At 36.1% G+C, this 20,564-nt stretch overlaps 1 protein-coding gene and 1 pseudogene across 1 annotated transcript in view; one reads left to right on the top strand and one right to left on the bottom strand.

The window, feature by feature from the left end:
* EPB41L5 (erythrocyte membrane protein band 4.1 like 5) overlaps positions 1 to 20,564 on the bottom strand; it is a 146,125-nt gene that overhangs the window by 18,789 nt on the left and 106,772 nt on the right. The window contains exons 18-20 of the mRNA XM_054575009.1: positions 16,032 to 16,126; positions 10,650 to 10,778; positions 6,957 to 7,021 (exon numbers count right to left, since the gene is read on the bottom strand). Of these exons, the coding sequence (XP_054430984.1) occupies positions 6,957 to 7,021; positions 10,650 to 10,778; positions 16,032 to 16,126 (289 nt within the window). The remainder of the gene's footprint in view (positions 1 to 6,956; positions 7,022 to 10,649; positions 10,779 to 16,031; positions 16,127 to 20,564) is intronic.
* On the top strand, positions 637 to 2,606 carry LOC129071858 (heat shock cognate 71 kDa protein-like; annotated as a pseudogene).

Raw genomic sequence — 20,564 nt, 5'->3', positions numbered from 1 at the left:
TAAACAATGTCCTCGGGTAAGGATTAAAAAAAAAAATCCTCCTAAAACGTGTATACAGAGGAACACACACAATGTTAACTTGGAACACACATTTGTCCATTAATAAAAGAATGAATAAAGTGTGGTTGACTCAGGTAATGGCAGTTAATATGAAGGAAACCTAATTTTTTAAAATACAATTTGTGAAAAACCCCATTGAACTGTGCACTTTAAATGGGTGAATTGCATAGTATTTGAATTATATCTCAATAAAGCTGTTAATAAAAAAATGATCTGAATAGACATTTCTCCAACGAAAAGATATTTAACATCTTTTGTTCTTAGGTAAATGAAAATCAGAACCTCAATGAGGCACCACTTTATATTCACTAGGGTAAATATAATTTTAAAAATGAAGAATAATAAGCATTGGCAAAGATATGGAGAAATTTTAGAACTCTCATGCATTGCTGGTGGGAATGGAAAATGTTGTAGCTGTTTTGGAAGACAGTTTGGCAGTTCCTCAAAAAGTTAAACGTAAGAGTTTTCATATAACTCAGCAATACCCCTCCTGTATAGATACATTAAAGAGAACTGAACGCGGGTATAGCTGTTCCAGTCTGGGTCTTTGCAAGCCCTGCGTGCACTGAAGCAACAATGTTTAAGGGAACTGCAGCTGGCACTGATCTTGGCAACACCTACTCTTGTGTGGGTATCTTCCAGCATGGAAAAGTGGAAATAGTTGCCAACAATCAGGGAAAATGAACCACTCCAAGTTATGTTTTCTTTACTGATACCGGATGATTGATCAGTGATGCTGCAGAGTCAAGTTGCAATGAATCCTACCAACACAGTTTTTTGATGCCAAAAGCTTGATTTGATGATGCTGTTGTCCAATCTTATATGAAGCGTTGGCCCTTCATGATGACGAATGATGCTGGAAGGCCTAAGGTCCAAGTAGAATAGCAGGGAAAGGCAAAAAGCTTCTATTGATAAGAGGTAAGAGGTGTCATCTATGATTTTGACAAAGATGAAGGAAATCGCAGAAGCCCACCTTGGCAAGACTGTTACCAATGCTGCCATCACAGTACCTCCTACTTCAAAGACTCTCAGTATCAGGTTACCAAAGATAATGGAACTATTACTGGTCTCAATGTCTTAGAATCATAAATGAGTCAACTGCCACTGCTATTGCCTACAGCTTAGACAAAAAGGTTGGACCAGAACTGGAAAGAAACATGTTGATGTTTGACTTGGGAGGTGGCACTTTGGATGTTTCAGTTCTCACAAATGAAGATGGAATCTTTGAAGTCAAATCTACAGCTAGGAACACTCACTTAAGTGGAGAAGACTTTGGCAACCACATGGTCAACCATTTTATTGCAGAGTTCAAGCACACGCATAAGGACACCTGTGAGAACAAGAGGGCTGTTCATTGCCTTTGTACTGCTTGTGAATATGCTAAGCATACTCTCTCTTCTAGCACCCAGGCCAGTACGGAGATGGACTCCCTCTATTAAAGAACCGACTTCCATACTTCTATCACCCATGCCCGATTTGAATAACTGAATGTTGACCTTTTCCATGGCACCCAGGACCCTGTAGAAAAGCTCTTCAGTATGCCAAGTTTGACAAGTCCTAGTTCCATGATATTGTCCTCATGGGTGGTTCTACTGTATCTCCAAGATTCAGGAACTCCTGCATGCCTTCTTTCATGGAAAATAGTTGAATATGAGCATCAGTACCAATGAGGCTGTTGCTTATGGTGCAGCTATCCAGGCAGCCATCCTTTCTGGAGACAAATCTAAAAATGCTAAAGATTTGCTACTATTGGATTTGTCACTCTTCTTTCCCTTGGCATGGAGACTGCTGGTGGAGCCATGACTGTCCTCATCGAGTACAATAGTACCATTCCTATCAAGCACACATAGACCTTCACTACCTGCTCTGACAAGCAGCCTGGTGAGCGTGCCATGACTGAGGATAACAACTTGCTCGGCAAGTTTGAACTCACAGGCATACCTCATGCACCTCGTCATGTTCCTCAGATTGAAGTCACTTTTGATATTGATGTCAATGGCATCCTCAATGTCTCTTCTGTGGATAAGAGTGCCGGAAAAAAGGACAAGATTACCATCACTAATGGCAAGGGGCATCTGAGCAAGAAGACATTGAGCACATGGTCCAGGAAGCTGAAGTACAAAGCTGACGATAAGAAGCGGCAGGACGAGGTGTCTTCCAAGAATTCACTTGAATCTTATGCATTCAACATGAAGAAAACTGTTGAAGAAGAAAAACTTCAAGGCAAGACCAATGATGAGGAGAAAGAAGATTCTTGGTAAGTGCAATGAAATCATCAACTGGTTTGATAAGAACCAGACTACAAAAAAGGAAGAATTTGAACATTAGCAGAAAGAGCTGGAAAAAGTCTGCAGCTCCATCAGGTCCAAGCTGTACCAGAATGCAGGCGACACACCAGGAGGAATGCCAGGGGCTTCCCTGGCAGTGCAGCCCTTCCATCTGGTGGTGCTTCATCTGGTTTAACCACTGAAGAGGCTGATGAAGCCAACCTTGAACATAGATTTAGCGTTGTTCCACACAAATTACTGAAGGTCCCAAATTTGTAGCAAATTCCATCGCAGTTTTAGAAATTGACCTGCTATACAGTAAATAACCTAGCATTCTTGATACTTGAATATGGACTATATGCACAGGAAAAGGAAATAATGCACTTTATAAGCACTGTATAGTAAAGTGAAAAATGTGATGTCTTAAATAAAAACTATTTAAAATTGTCACCAAAAAAAAAAAGAGAACTGAATTCATGTTAACAAAAATTCTTATATGTGAATGTTGAGAGCAGATTTACTCATCATAGCCAAAAACTGGAAACAACAGAAATTTCCATCAGTTGATTTATGTATAACCACTATGGTGTATATATATATAATGGAACATTATTCCACTATAAAAACGAATGAAGTACCGATACATACTACCATATGGATGAACCTTGAACACACTGGGTTAAATGAAAGAAACCAGACACAAGAGTCACATATTGTACAATTCTATTTATTAGAACTGTCCAGAGTAGGCAATTCCAATAGATGCAGAAGATGGAATAGTGTTTGTAGGAGCTGAGTCAGGGGTAAGGTGGGAAGGAATGTGGAGAGACCAAACGGGTATGGTGTTTCTTTTAGGGGCAATGACGATATTATGGAATTAGACAGTGGTAATAGTTGCAAAACTTTGTTAGTTTACTAAGAAGCACTGAATTGTATACTTTTAAAAGATAAATTTTAAGTTTTATGGAATGAGAATTACAATTCAATAAAAAGATAAAAGAAAAGTGGTCTAAGTCTACAATAGCAAAATGTGAAGATGGGATAAAGCTTGATATTTGATACACATATATGTCCATATAATCTCCATAGTTTTCTCTATGACTGAAATATTTCATTTCAAAAAGGGGGATTTTTTTTTTAAATGTGGTATGGCACAAGCAAAAATACCAGTTTAACGGAAGAGGGAAGTGTCCAGAAATAGACCCATGTTTAAATTAAACAAGAACTTAGTATAAACAAGAACTTATTTTAAAGGATGTATATCAAATCCCAGCAGGAAAATATATTATTCAAAATATTAACAGTCATTTAGGAAAAACAAATCTGGAAGTAAATTGGAGTACATTCTATGCTCCTAAATTCCAGCTTTAAGAATTCAATGAACTGGGAAGCTCTATCCCCATTATCTTCCTCTTGGAAAAAAAAATTAATGAGGTTATTCTAAAAGGCTCTGATAATAACAATAGTATTAAAAATGTTGTGGGTCAATTGATTTATTGGAATTAATTCACAGGTTAAGTTGAAAATCCAGTTTTAGGGACTTCCAGCGAAGATGGAGGTGTAGGTAGATACACTTTGCCTCCTCACACAACCAAAAGAAGGACAATAACAAATTTAAAAACAAAATAACAACCAGAACGGCCAGAAAATCAAAATGTATGGAAGTTGGACATCAAGGAGTAAAAGAAGAAACATTCATCCAGACTGGTAGAAGGGGAGGAGACAGGCAGCTGGGACGGAAAGGATGCACATCAAGGATGATCCCACATTTGCACACAGATAAACTGGGAGGAACAGTTGAGGAGCAAGACAGACTGCACAAGCCAGGGTTCCAGAGTGGGAAAAAAAATCCTCAAAACCTCTGGCTATAAAAATATGTGGGGGTTGTGGCAATAGGAGAAACTACAAGCCTCACAGTAGAGTTTATTAAAGAGACCTACAGGGTCCTAGAATGTATACAAACCCACCCACCTGGGAATCAGCACTAGAAGGGCCCAATTTGCTTGTGGGTACTGGGCGAATTGACTTGTGGGTAGAAAGCGGAGTGAGACCTGAGCACGTGGTATAGTTCCCTCTTGGACCTCTCCCCGACATACAGGGTCACAACGCAGTGACCTGGGTTGCCCTACTCTGGTGGATACCTAAGTCTCCGCCCCTTACAACATAACATATGTGCTGAGACAAAGAAATATGGCCCAAATGAAAGAACAGATCAAAACTCCAAAAATAGAACTAAGTGATGAACAGATAGCCAACCTATCATGTGCCCAGTTCAAAACACTGGTAATCTGTATGCTCACTGAATTAGTTGAGTATGGCTGCAAAATGGAGGAAAAAGTGAAGGCTATGCAAAGTGAAATATAGAAAAATATACAGGGAACCAAGAGTGAAGGTAAGAAAACTGGGACTCAAATAAACAATTTGGAACAGAAGGAAGAAATAAACATTTAACCAGAACAGAATGAAGAAACAAGAATTCAAAAAAATGAGGAGAGGCTTAGGAACCTCTGAGACAACTTTAAACATCCCAACATCCAAATCATAGGGGTGCCAGAAGGAGAGGAGGAAAAGCAAGAAATTGAAAACTTACTTGATCAAATAATGAAGGAGAACTTTCCCAGTCTGGCAAAGGAAATATACTTCTAGAAAGTCCAGAAAGTCTAGAGAATCCCATAGAAGTTGGACCCAAGGAAGCACATATCAAGGCACATCATGATTACATTACCCAAGATTAAAGATAAGGAGAGAATCTTAAAAGCAGCAAGAGAAAAGGAGACAGTTTCCTACAAAGGAGTTCCCATCAGACTCTCAACTGATTTCTCAAAAAAAAAAAAAAACCTTGCAGGCAAGAAGGGGCTGTCAAGAAGTATTCAAAGTCATGAAAGACCAGGACCTACATCCAAGATTATTCTATCCAGCAAAGCTATCATTTAGAATGGAAGGACAGATAAAGGGCTTCCCAGATAAGGTCAAGTTAAAGGAGTTGATCATCACCAAGCACTTATTATGTGAAATGTTGAAGGGACTTATGTAAGAAAAAGCAGATCAAAACTATGAACAGTAAAATGGCAACAAACTCACAACTATCAACAACTGAATCTAAAAAAAGCAAAAGCAAAAACAAATTAAGCAAACAACTAAAACAGGAACAGAATCACAGAAATGGAGCTCACATGGAGGGTTATCAGCAGGGAAGAGGAGTGGAGAGAAGGAGAGGAATGACAGAGGGAATAAGAAGCATACATGGTAGGTACAAAACAGACGGTGAGGTTAAGAACAGTATAGGAAATGGAAAAGCCAAAGGACTTATATCTACAACCCATGGACATGAACTAAGCAGACGGGAATGCTGAGGGGTGGGGTGGTGTAGGGTGGAGGGGAATAAAGGGGAGAAGAAAAACGGGACAACTGTAATAGCATAATTAATAAAATGTACTTTAAAAAATAAATAAAATAAAGTATTTGAAAGGCATGTCAAAATAAAAAAAAGAAAATGACATTTTTACTCCTTTAAGTGTCAAGGCTATTCTTAAAAGACACAATAAATTCCTACTTGGAGTGTATAAAAAAAAAAAGAGAGAGAAAATCCAGTTTTACTCTGATCACCAATTAGTGTGTTTGCTGGAAACTAACTATAAAGTTCTATATACAAAACCTGCTATATTCTTAAGTTTTATATTGATTACAGTATCCGGAACCAAATATAATTAATCAGAAAACACTCCACTGAATAAGTTTATAATGAGAAAAAAACAGCACTCATTTATTCAACAATGTTTAGTACCAACTAAACATTGTAGTTGTTTAGTTGGTACTAAACATTGTAAACAAGTAGCACAGAACATCGGATACACAGTGATGAAACAAACTGGCATAAAGCAGAGAATAAAAGCCTAGTAAGATGAATAAATGGCATAATACTCATTAAAGAAAAGAAGAGCAGAAGGGGCTTTGAAAGAAAAGCAGAAAAATTTGCTCGAATATGAGAACCCACAGTAAAAAATTTTTTATAAGAACAAAGCCATTGTGAAGACAGGATGGCCCTAGAGTAAACTAGCATACCTAAGAGAAATAATATACATTCCTCCCAGGTACCTTGTAAGATTAAAAATGCCTGTAACTTGGCTTGTGTGGCTCAGTGGGCTGAGCACCGGCCTGCAAACCAAAATGTTGCTGGTTCAATTCTCAGTCAGGGCACACATGCCTGGGTTGCTGGGGAACTAATCAATGTTTTTCTCTCTTTATCCTTCCCTACCCCTTTCTCTAAAAAAATAAATAAAATTGAAAAAAATGCATAAAGTTGTTTTTTCTCTGTAGTTTACAGCAGTTGAAGAAGAATCAGAATGTAGAGACTAACTAGGAGTATCTTCAAATAATCTAAAACTAGGTTTTAAGCAACAATGTAATGGAAAGAAGAGTGAATTCAAGCTGTCTTCCAAATAGATATCCTGAAATCATGTGGTAATAGATTGGGAAAGAAGAAAAAGGGCCAAAAAAAAGTTAAGAGGAAAAGAACATCATTTAATTCAGTCTAATCATGTTGTGATAGACTAAAAAAAAGGGAAAAAGGCCCCCAAAAATGTTAAGAAGAAAAAAAAATCATTTAATTCAGTTTAACCAAAACTGTACCTGTTTGTGGCAGCCTCCTGAACACTGGTGTTTTTATGACTTAATAACATATCATCTCTTGTAACCTAAGAAAGTGAAATCGTAAATAAACATTAAATCTTTGTTGAAGATATTAAAGTAATAATAAACATATTTCTTTCCTGTAAAAATAGAAATATCAGTTTGCTTCAGTTCCAAAAGAGGTAATCATCATACCTTATCTACAGAAATATCAATACTGTACCTAGTACAATCCTATCTCATATCCAGATTAATGACCTATGCTTCCACTTCAACATATTAGCATACAAATCTACACACTTTACTAGATAGTTTTCAATTATTTAAGACACCATGATGTGTTGGTGTATATTTAGAGATCCCCAAAATATTCCATGCCAAAATTTTTCAAATTTCCATGACAAAAATAAAAAACAGATGTTAATGTAGATATCTGGCTTTTTATTTTTCCTTCAGAGAATTCTAAAAAAAATTTCTGAGGAAGTTAGTTTTTTCCTTCAATTGTATTGAGGTATCATTTACATATAGTAAAATACACACATTTTTACTGTACAGCTCAATAAATTTTGAAAATATATCCAGGTGCATAACCAACACTACAACGAACATATGAAACATTTTTACTATCCTCAAAATGCTCATTTTTGCAATCTTTTGATGGCTTCCAATGCAATCCCATCAAAACCCTTACACATGGTGCTCTGGCTGGTGCGGCTCAGTTGGTTGGAGAGTCATCCCGTAACCAAAAGGTTGCGGTACAATTCTTCATCTGGGCACCTATGATCACCAGTCTGGGTGCCTATGGGAGGCAACCAGTCAATGCTTCTCTCCCTCATCGATGTTTCTCTCTCCCTTCTTCTCTCTTTAAAAGCAATGAAAAAATGTCCTCGCAATGAAAAAAAAACCTTATACACAGCAAACAGTGATCTGTACTTTCTATAGTTTCCTATAAATGAAATCATTATACCTATCTTTTGTGTCTACCTCTTTAGAATAACATATCTTGGAGATTCATCCACGGTATTACACTTATCACTAATTAATTCCTTTTATGTGCTAAGTAGCATCCTGCACTATGGATATACCATAATCTGTTCACCTGATAATGAACACTTGGGTTGCTTCTAGCTCTTAGCTATTACAATGAGGCTCCTAGAAACTTTCCTATACTAATATCTGTTTGAACCTACATATTCATTTCCCTTGGACAAACACCTAAGAGTGGAACTGCTGGATCATATGGAAAGCGTATGTATAATACATTGCCAAACTCTTTTCTAAAATACTTAATAAGCATTTCTTATTCTTACCAGAAATGGTACATTGCAGGAGCTCCACCAACAACATGCAAATGGTCAGTTTTCAATTTTAGCAGCTATTTTAGTCAATGTGTCTTTTGCCATGAAATATGATGCTAGCTGCAGACTTTTTTCAAAGATGCCCTTTGTCAGGCTAAAAAAGTTCCATTGTATTCCGAGCTTGCTAAGTTTTTATCATGAAGGGGGAGGTGGGTTCTGAGAAATGTATTTTCTATAGGACTTGAGAAAGTATTTTTATTTTTAAATGTCATGAACCATGCTGGTATTTGAGTGACAAACCGATTTTCTCCTGAGATAAACCCTACTTGGTCATACTGTACTATCTTTCACATAAGTTGTTGAGTATGATTCGTTTACATTTTGTTAAAGACTTTTGAGTCTATTTTCAAGAAGGATTAGTCTATAGTTTCTTTTCTTATAATATCTTTTTCTGGTTTTGGTATTAGGGTAATATTAGTCTCATAAAATAAGTTGGAAAGTGCTCTCTCCTACTTTCTTAAAGAGTCTGTGTGGAACTGTTAGTATTTCTTCTTTAAGTGTTCAGTAGATTTTAGTGATAAATGCATCTTGTCCTGGATTTTTCTTCATGGGAAGGTTTGTAACTATAAAATAAAATCTCTTTAAATTAATAGCTATTCAAGTTATTTTTTTCTTCAAATCAAACAAGATCCAAAAGTATAACTGAAGTATAAGGAAATAACAACTACTCTACCACATGCACTTCCAACACTGTGACATGTAGTTCTAACACTGGGAATCAACACATTAAATACTCATTATGTGCCAGGCACTATTCCATGTCCTTTACATCTATTATCTTACTTCATCCTTATAACCCACCTTAAGGTAGGTACTACCACTATCTATTTTTAAACATAATTAAACTGAGGCTCAGAGAAATTAACTAACTTGCTAAATCACAAAACTGGTAGGTAGTAGATTAAAAATAGGATCCAAACTCAAGTTGTCTGATTCTGGAGCCTGTACCATCATATTTTATTGGGTTGGCTAAAAAGTCCATTTAGTTTTTTTCATGAAATAAAAGACGCATTTTTCATTTTCACCAATAACTTCATTAACTTGGATATTTTGAGTATGTTGGCTATCTCCCACTATTGGCTTCTAGAAGTTAGAGGCCAGGGGCGCTGCTAAATATCTTCCAATGCATAAAACAGCCCCACAGTAAAGAATTATTTGGCAAAAATGTCAATAGTACCAAGAAACTTTGCAAACCACTTTTGACACATTCCATTAGTATTAGCACCTTCTCCATACACTGTACAAATCTTGTTTTGTTGAAGTTGCATTTTTACCTGTCTTGAAATAATAAAGCCTAATATGCTGAAAATGTTGTGTTTCTTCTTACATCTTCAATATTAAAATGGCTGCCCAAAAGTTCACCAATTTTTATGTTTTTTTAATGCATGCTGAATGACAGCTGTCATAATATAATCTAATAAAATTGTTTTCAATAAAGTTAAAGACAACTAAGTGCTATTAGATCCATTGTATGGAAAAAACTAAATGAACTTTTGGGCCAACCCAATATATTTATTTTTATTTTTTTCAATATATTTATTTTTACATATAATATTATGTTTTATGTTTATATTGGGGGAAGAAGGTAAATAAGCACAAACAATATTCTTCAAGTTCTCTCAAGTTCTTTCCAAGGCTTGTGCCTGGGGACAGGATGGATAAAATGCATCTTCTCAACAACAGGATATTTTGAAATCCTAGTTGATGATATGACTTGTGAGACAGGATTCTGTCCTGGTTTACTATAGAGGATAAGTTTGAAAGTTAGGAAGAGCCAAAGAACAACTGATTTTGGGGAGCATGTATGTCATAAATTACATGGGGGCAATCCCAACCCAGTGCATCCTTCACAATGTCACCGTCAAATCTTTCACCTTGTAATTTCCATTTTTGTTGCTAATAACATCACAGTTTTGCCAAATTGATGGTAGATGGGTGCTGGGGAGTAGCAGATTCATGGAAAAACCCTAAAATGATAGACTTAATATTGACAGGAACCTTAGACTCTTCAGATTTTTTGGCTATAAAAGTGGAAAAGATTAAGGATTCACTTCTATAGGAATTTTACCTTTTTAAAAAACTTTTAAAACCCTAGAGCATATTTACTCTTTTTTTCCCTCTCATGACTGCCCCCTCTTAACCTAGCTTGTATTTAGAGTTGGGAAGGCATTCCACCATCCTGACCATGTTTCTCTATCTCCAATCACTAGCTAGGTCACTTTCATTTAATATTCATGTAGTTTACTCATGTGTTTTATTTGTTCTTCAGTCTCTGGACTCTCTCTTTCATGATCTTTTCACTTTAGCAGAGCTATCTCCATTAAAGGCAGCTTACCTTATGCACTGCTTCTACTTGAGCCTTCAAAATGTTACTCTTCAAGTCAGGAGGAACTCTCCTAGCATTCAGTCCTGGGCTCTCAATGGCATTATTAAGATATTTCTCAGTCAACTTCACTACTTCCTCCTATATATGAAAAATAGAGTATAAGCAACTCTGATAGTTATATGGAAATAGATAAGGGACTGATGAAAGTTCATCTTTAGACAACCAGGAAATCATGTGTCTTAAACAGTCATGTGTTTTCAAGCTGAGGCTTAATAATCGCAAACATGAAATATGAATCGATAGGAACCTCAAGAAATCTAGCCAAATTTCCTGTCCCTAAGCAAGTGAAAAACCAACTACATTATCCGGGACAAATGCCTGAATTAACCATACACAAAGAATATGTGCTATTTGCCAAAGAGTAGTCCTCCCTCATCCATTAGGGACATGCTCCAAGAACCCTCCTGAATGCCTAAAATGACAGATAGTACCAAACCCTGTACACACCACTTTTCTCCTTACATACATACCTACAATTAGGTATAATTTATAAATTAGGCACAGTAAGAGATTAAAAATAATATCAATAATAAAATAGAACAATTATAACAATATACTAGAATAAAAGTTATGTAAATATGGTCTCTGTCTCAAAATATCTTAATGTACTGTACTCACCTTTTCACTTAAAGGAAGCATGTTACAGCTTCTCTTTGGCATATCTGAATTGCCAGCATCACTACTCTTGTACTTTGGGGCCATTGTTAAATAAATAAGGGTGTTCTTTGAACACAAGCACTGGGACCATGGCGGATGATCTGATAAGTGACTAATGATCAGGTAGTATATACATCATGGACACACTGGACAAAGGCATGATTCACATCCCAGGTGTGACAGCATGAGAGTTCTTCATACTTCTCACACCGGCATGCAATATAAAACTAATACATTGTTTATTTCTGGAATTTTCCATTTAACGTTTTTTGGACTCCAGTAGACCACAAGTAACTGGAAACAGGGCTATGAAAAGCAAAACCACAGATATGGGAGGACTACTGAAATTAATTTCAACTGGATTTTTGCTTAGACTAACCCCTGTAGTTCTGCAGCTGTCACCAGGTATATGATTATGTTTATTTTTCAAATATATTTTATTGATTATGCTATTATAGTTGTCCCAATTTTTCCCCCTTTACCCTCCCACACCCATTCCCTCCAGCCATACCCCACCCTTGGTTCATGTCCATGGCTTATGCATATAAGTTCTTTGGCTTCTCCATTTCCTAGCCTATTCTTAACATACCTCTGTCTATTTTGTACCTGCCAATTTGTGCTTCTTAATATCTGCACCTTTGCCCCCATTCTCCTCCTTCCCCCTTCCCTATGGATAACCCTCTAAATGATCTCCGTATCTATAATTCTGTTTCTGTTCTGCTTGTTCATTTAGTTTGTTTTTTTAGATTCAATTGTTGATAGTTGTGAATTTACTGCCATTTTAATGTTCACAGTTTTGACCTTCTTCTTTTTCTTATATAATTCCCTTTAACATTCCATATAATAATGGCTGGGTGATGATGAACTCCTTTAGTTTTACCTTGTCAGGGAAGCACTTTATCTGCCATTTAATTCTAAATGATAGCTTTACTGGATAGAATAATCTATGTTGTAGGCCCTTGCTTTTCATCATTTTGAATACTTCTTGCCAGTCCCTTCTTGCCTGCAAAGCTTCTTTTGAGAAATCAGCTGACAGTTATATGGGAACTCCTTTGTAGGTAACTATCTGCATTTCTCTTGCTGCTTTTAATATTTTCTCTTTATCTTTAAACTTTGGCATTTTAATTGTGTTCTGTCTTGGTGTGGTCCTCTTTGGGTCCATCTGGTTTAGACTCTCCATTCTTCCTGGACTTGTATGTCTATTTCCTTCACCAAATTGAGAAGTTTTCTTTCATTGTTTTTTCAAATAAGTTTTCAATTTCTTGCCTGTTCTCCTTCTGGTACTCCTGTGGTCCTTTTCTGAACATGGCCAGTTCATTCCATATGATCCAGCAATCCCACTTCTGGGTGTATAGCCAAAGGAAACAAAATCACCATCTCAAATAGATATACTCCCATGTTCATTGCAGCATTATGCCAAGTAGCCAAGATATGGAAATAACCTAAGTGTTCTTTAAAGAATGAGTGGATAAAGAAAATATAGTATGTGTGACTGCCTGTACACACACTGAATATTATTCAGCATTTAAAAAGAAGGAACTCCTGCCATTTGCAACAACATGGATGATGCTGGAAGGCATCATGCTAAGTGAAATGTCAGACAGAGAATGACGAATACTCCATGATATTACTTCTATATAAAATCTAAAAAAAAAATTCCAACTCATAGGAACACTGTAGAATGGTTGCTGCCAGAAACTGTTGTGGTGGTAGGGGGACAGGGAGAGGTTGGTAAAGGGTACAAGCTTTCAGTTATAACATGGATAAGTTTTAAGGATCAAATGTACAGCATAGTGACTATAGTTTATTATATTGTCTGTACACTTAAAATTTTCTAAGAGAATAGATGTTAAGCATTGTCACCCAAAACAAAACAAAAAATGGTAACTGTGAGGTGTTGAATGTATTAATTTGATTGTAAGATCACACTGTATATGTATATCAAATCACCACATCACATACTTTAAATATTGTATATTGTTTTTTTTAGAATAAACATGATTTATTTATTTTTTTTAAGTTGAATCATTCGTGTTTTTATTCTTGAGTTTAAGAATTCTTTATGTGTTTTGAACACTAGTCCCTTATTACATACATGAGTTACAAATATTTTTTCCATTCTGTGAAATATTGTATATTGTTAATACAACTTTATCTGTCAACTTTATTTCAATAAAGCTGGAAAAAATCGTAGCTGGAAAAAGTTCAAATGCTTTGACATTTTCTTTTCAGAGACAATTATGTTGCAGACTTGAGATGACTTGTTAATTACATTATAGGATTTTCAGAGCAACCTGCCTCTGACATAGGAAGATATTTCTTTTTCTGCCTACATTAAAAACAAAAACAATAACTCAATAAACACATCAAAAGTAAAAATACCAACTGTTAGTGTCTTTCTGGAAGGCAATTTTGCAAAAGTATCAAAGGCTTTCAAATTCTGCCTGTACTTTGACCTACCACTTTACTTCCCAGGAAAAAAAGCAAGAATCATTGCAGATATATATTTATATAACAGCTTTTGTCATCTGATTTACACTGATTACAACAGTGAAAATTAGCAAGAATCTAAATGTCTAATATGGGACTGAGTGAACACATTGATGACACATACATGTAATTTACTTATTGCCTGTAATGCCACTGAAATAAATCAAGATGTTTACAACTGATCGGTTTTAAAAAGCAATGTTATCGCATTTTAATTTTCGCATTATAATTTTAAAAATATATCACATTTAAATGTTTAAAGTACATATCTTAAAAATGTTAACTATAGTTATCTCTTAGTAGTGGAAAAATAGAGAATTTACAACTTCCTCCTTTTTAAAATATACTTTAATTTTCTACAGTTGTCATATTTGTGTATTTTAGGAAAAACTTACTGAAATACAAGTTGAATAATAGCTTTGAAATATTTTCACTTTATTTTCTTATACCACATAACTCCAATGGCACCCAGTTAATATGCTGCTGATATATCTGCCTCAGATGGCCAAAATGTGACAAACAGAAGACCAAAAAGAATTAAAAGGACACCCTGCTTCCTCTATATGCCAAATTAGACCTAATCAGAAATGACTGTGGATGTTCAAAATCTCCTGCAGAGCAGTCCTTGACTGTCAGGGGCTTCTGCTGAGTGAGGAGCTTATGTCAGAGCTCAAAGGCAATCCAAAGTCTGCTAAGTTCTCAACCAGTGTCACGGACAATCATGCATCTTCTCCCCTCTCCAAGATCGACAAGGCTTAATTTTCTTTTGGTTTCATCCAAGTCCTCCACTAAATTTCTATCAAATTGCTAATCATCAAAAGCTTTCATCTAAACTTTCAATTAATCCTTCTGCCTCTGACTCTGCATTCCTCTACTTTACAGAGATAGTATGAAAAACTGACAATGTGGAAGCAAAATAACTAATTAAAAATATTGAGGGGGTCAAAAAAATAAAAACCTTCCTGAAATTTAATCAGCTTCTAAAAGACATTTCTAAGAAAATATACATTAAAAATAAAGACTTGGATTCAAAAGGACAGCTTTGACAATTACTACACAAGAAAGAAAAAAATCCCTTTCTACACACTGATCTCTGAAAAAAAATTCCAGTTAATTATTCAAGGATGAAAGAACACTGTAGATCAGCTGTTCCCCTTTCCTCTTTAAAACCAAAGTAAAACACAATTCATTAAACAGATCCTTGCTATCTGTTGTCCATATATAGAGAAAATAAAGATGTCTCCAGATCATTACCTAAAATTCACTCTTCCATTTAGTGGGGATATCTGGTAGCTAATACATTTATTTTTATCTCATTCAGTTTATTTTAGATATTTTATGTAGAAATCATTTTTTACAGTTAACTAAAGTTTAACTGGTATCCTCCCCCCAGTCCAATGCCTAAAAAAATCAAAGGAGAAAGGCTGGTGAAAGGTATGAAAGATGAAGTTGAAGCATCCACAGTTCTATTCTCTTCCTTGTTTATACCACAGAGCAGCTCCTTAAAACAAATCCTTCTACAATTTCAAAAAGGCATTCACCAAGTTCTTCTACTAAATCAAGATCCATTGAACAGTATTAAGAGAAAGGATAGGCTGAATCAAAATAAATGGTAAACATCCATATGACTTTTAACTGTGTCTAAAAAAAAAGATGAGATTACCTTACAGTCCTTAATGTTGTGCCCAAGTTTCCACTTTCTCTCTTAAACATCTATAAATTCCTTCTTTTTCTTTCTTCTTCTCCTTCTCCTTCTTATTACTATTACTATTATTATTATTGTTTTAATCATTGCCCGAGAATATTTTATTATTGATTTTAAGAGGAGAAGGAAGAGAGAGAGAGACACACACACACAGAAACATCTATATAAGAGAAAAACATCAATTTGTTGCCTCCTGGATGCACCCCGACCGGAGATTAAACCCACAATCTAGGTTTTGTGCCCTGATCGGGAATGAAACCCGCTAACTTCTGGTGTTCAGGACAACGCTTCAACCAAGTGAGCAACTCAGGACCAAGGCACATCCATAGATTTCTCCTTTTTAAATGACAAGACAGGTTTATAAGAGTTTGGCACAGACAGATTTCTTAGCAAAAGAAAAAAGTATTAGCTTTGGAAAAAAAGGATTTCGGGAAGGTCTGGGGATATGTGACAGGTATACAAGAAATCTGAATGAATACCTGGTTGTTGATGTTAACATCAATGTTGGCAGGAGACGGTAATGAACTGTTTTCCATCTCAAGGTGTTTCAGCTTCTCTGATGTATCTTTTAAAGCTGAAAAAAAAAGGCAAAATAGCCCTTTAGTTTGCTGTGCTGTCATAGCTGTGTGAGGTTACCGATTAAAGGTAAGAATCCAGATGACCACAAAATAAATATATTTTCTTACTGTAACCGGGTAACTCTCCATTAATTTGATTAATATTAAACTGACAAACAAAATAAAACCAGAGGCATGGATACATGGAACAGACTGACAGATCTCAGAAGGGAGGGTGTGGGGAGACTAGAAGAGCTTAGCTAAAGAACACATATGCATAGTCCATGGACAGACAAGAAAGTGGTGAAGGCCCAGTGGGAGGCAGGGTCTGGGCAAAGGGGAAGGAAAAGGGAAAAATGTCAAGAATAAAAAAGAATAAGTGTGTGTGTGTGTGTGTGTGTGTGTGTGTGTGTGTGTGTATGTATGTATATGTGTGTATATATATACACGCGCGCGCGCGCGCGCACACACACACATATAAGATGAACAGTTGTGTTGGATATTTTAACAAACCTCTCCCAGAAACCAATAAATAAATTAAACACAAATAAGAAAAAAATTAAACTAAATAAAAACATCTGTACCACTCCTATAAAGGCACTAGATAAAGAATTTCAACAGCATGTATAGTCAAGGAGGCTTACTGGTCAAAAGATTAAAAGGAAAGGCAGAGATCACCTGTGAAACACTCCTTTCTTTCATAAGCACAATCCAAGCTCCTCCTGCCAAGCCTCAGTACTTTCCCATTTTCCCCCTTGGCCAAGAATATACATAGCCTAGAACTAAACTATATGGAGCAAATTGATGAAGGACAGACATTTATTCATTCCCTGATTCAACATAGTACATATTGGTTACATCAGGTGTGATGCAGGACAAGAACTTTGTATTCATTATGTTCTACCTTAGCAGCAAAACACATTATGAATAAAGACCTCTAACACTGAAAAGATGATACATTACACAATATTCAGCTTTAAATGAACTCTATTTAAATTAACCATTCTGTAATACAGAGGAAATTCAGTATGAGTTGATTTTTACTTGATCAGTTTACAAACTTTACAAAAAAAGCTGTTGAATGCCTAATAATTTCTATATATCAGACAGAAGAAAAACTATGATATCACTTCCTCCTAGTCAAACGGATCATCTAAACGTATCTACCAGACTTCTGATCAAGATGGAGGTATAGGCAGATACATTATCACCTCCTTGCACAACCACAGAAAATATTACAACTAGATCTCAAAACAAGTAATACCCAGAACTGTGAGAAAACCAAGATGTATTGAAGTCTGACAACCAAGGTTTTAAAAAAGCCACATTCACACAGATGGGTAGGAGGGGCGGAGCTGCAGAGATGGGCGGAAAGGCCCAGAGATACAGTGTAGCACGGAGAGGCTGTGGTGGCAGCAGAACAGTTGGTCCCGCATTCTGATGTAGACAAAGATCAGGAGGGATACCTTGGGAATAAGCAATCCCAGCCATAGGCCACACCACACAGCGTAGGGCAGTAGCACTAGGATGATAAATCCCCACAACTTCTGGCTATAAAAACCAGTGGGGTTTGGGGCAGTGGAAGAAACTGCCTAATTTTCAGGAGACTGTTTAAAGGGCCTGCATAGACTTAGAATGTAAGCAAATCTAGCCACTCTGGGATTCAGCACCAGGGCAACAACTGTAAGGGTGCCAGTTGCATATAGGAAGTAGGTGAAGTAACTGGAAACAGAGCGAGTGACAGGCAAACCTCCAGAAGCCAGGCAAGTGGCATTGTCCCCTTTCTGAGCCCTCCCCTTACACAGAGCCACAAAGAGTTGAAGGGGGTTACCCCACCCTGGCATTTATCTAAGACTCTGCCTCATACAATTTACAGGTATCTTTTCTACAATAGGCCACCTACTAAGACAAGGAGTCAGAGCAGCTCTACCTAATACACAGAAACAAACACAGGGAGGTTGCCAAATTGAGGAGACAAAGAAATAGGCTCAAATGAAAGAATAGAACAAAACCCCAGAAAAAGAACTAAATGAAACAGAGATAACAAACCTATCAGGTGCAGAGTTCAAAACACTGGTGATCAAGATGCTCAAAGAACTCGTTGATTATGGTAACAGCATAAAGGAAGAAATGAAGCTTACACTAAGTGAAATAAAGAAAAATCTACAAGGAACCATCAGTGGAGAGGAGGAAGCCAGGATTCAAATCAATGATATGGAACATAAGGAAGAAATAAGCATTCAACCAGAACAGCAAGAAGAAATAAGAACAATTTTAAAAAAAAACTAAGATAGTATAAGGACCATCAGGGTCATCTCCAAACATAACACCTGAATCATAGAGATGCCAGAAGGAGAAGAGGAAGAGCAAGAAATAGAAAACTTATTTGAAAAAATAATGAAGGAAAATTTACCCAATCTGGCAAAGGAAATAGACTTCCAAGAAGTCCAGGAAGCTCACAGACTCCAAAACAAGTTGGACCCAAGGAGGACCACATCAGGACACATCATAATTAAAATGCAAAAGTTTAAAGATAAAGAGAGAAAAAAGCAGCAAGAGAAAAAGCAGATAGTTACCTACAAAGGAGTTCCCATCAGTCTATGAGCTGATTTCTGAAAAGAAACTTTGCAGGAAAGGAGGGACTGGCAAGAAGTATTCTATATGATGAAAAACAAGGACCTATAACATAGACTACTCTATACAGCAAAATTATCATACAGAATTGAAGGGCAGATAAAGTGGTTCCCAAACAAGATAAAGCTAAAGAGTTCATCATCACCAAGTCATTATTATATAAAATGTTAAAGGGACTTATTTAAGAGAAAGAAGAAGATCAACACTATGAACATAATGGCAACAAATTCACAACTATCAACAATTGAATCTAAAAAAACAAACTAAGCACACCACCAGAAAAGGAACAGAATCATAGATACAGAGATCATTTCGAGCATTATCAGCTGGGTGGGAGAAGGTGAAGGATGGGGGAATAGGTGCAGAGATTAAGAAGCATAATTGGTAGGTACAAAATAGACAGGGGGAGATTAAGGATAGTATACAAAATGGAGAATCCCAAAACATACATGCACAGCCCATGGAAATGAACTAAGCAGCAGGGATTACTGCAGGGAAGGGGCATACCAGACAGAGGGGCCAAGGGGGAAAAATTCGAACAACTGTAATAGCATAATCAATAAAATATATTTTTTAAAAAAGTATCCACCAATTACCTTAGTGGCTCGCTCCATTGACTAAACATTAGAATCAAATGTGGAGTTTTGAAGTAATACTGATTTCCAGAGCTGACCTCAAATAATAATATCAGTAGTTCTGGAGGTAGTTTTCTGGCACTGGTACTTTTTAAAACTCTCCAGATGATGATTGACACTAACCTCATATTTTTCATACTCATTTACTTAATTGCCATCTCCTGGTTTCTTCATGCTTCATAATTATTTAATACTAAATTTTAACATGATGTTGAGACCACAGTGCTTTAGTTTATGCTGCTACATTAATACTCTTGGGTTTGGCTTTGTTGTTCTTGAAATAAAGCTTTTTCTGCTACATCTGTTTGGTTGAGAAACACCCTGAAATTGAAGGATAAGCTATTTTTTGTTGTTGTTGGGGATAAGATATTTTTTAAAAAAATTACTACTTATAACTAGTCAACTACGTGAATCAGGATTTTCACATTACAACCAAAAGAAAAGAAAGAATAAATTAGGTACCAAGACTCAAAGACCTTAATTTTTAACATCAACAGACTCAATTTTCATTGACCTAGAGCAAATGATATAAAACTTAACAGAGTCTTATTAATGTAACCTTCACACTATGCAAGAATTCCTTCTGTCACAACTTCAACAGCATTTAAGCTCTGCTTGAATACCTACTGTAATAAAGCGTTCACTTACTGCTAAGTAATCTACTTCTGATAATATGGCAGAAACATTTAAAAAATTTTTTCTTACACTGATTCCAAGTCTGCTTCCCTATATTTTCAAATTGCTGATCCAAGATTCGCCAATAAAGTGCCATAAAACAAATTCTTTGCTCTATCAGGCTTTCAGATATTTGAAGAGTTATTACATCTCATTTGATTTTTTCTTTTCTAGGCATCCATAGTCCATTCTACCCTGTTCCCCCAAAACCAATATGATTTCCTAGAAAGTATGTACAACATAAATGTTGTTTTGTAATACAACACAATTGCAGCACTAAAGCAACTTCCTAAATTCATATAATGGACATAAAATGGAATGTAAATAAAATCAATACTGCCATTTTTGTAATGGAGGCTATTTTTATTTTAACCCTTGAAATACTCCATATTAAGCTAGCCCTGCTTCTGGTTGAATCTAAAATCTGATGGCCTTGGTTTCTTGTCTCACATCCTTCCAGTGACAAAGAGTAATCATTGCTAACAAAGGGTAGAGTCCAGGAGAGGGTTGT

The sequence above is a fragment of the Pteronotus mesoamericanus genome, unplaced genomic scaffold (assembly GCF_021234165.1).
Source record: "Pteronotus mesoamericanus isolate MK-2021 breed Mesoamerican mustached bat unplaced genomic scaffold, CSHL_Meso_final contig_27, whole genome shotgun sequence".
Lineage (NCBI taxonomy): Eukaryota > Metazoa > Chordata > Mammalia > Chiroptera > Mormoopidae > Pteronotus > Pteronotus mesoamericanus.
Note: the sequence above shows the minus strand (reverse complement) of the source record. Positions and strands in the feature narration are given on the sequence as shown.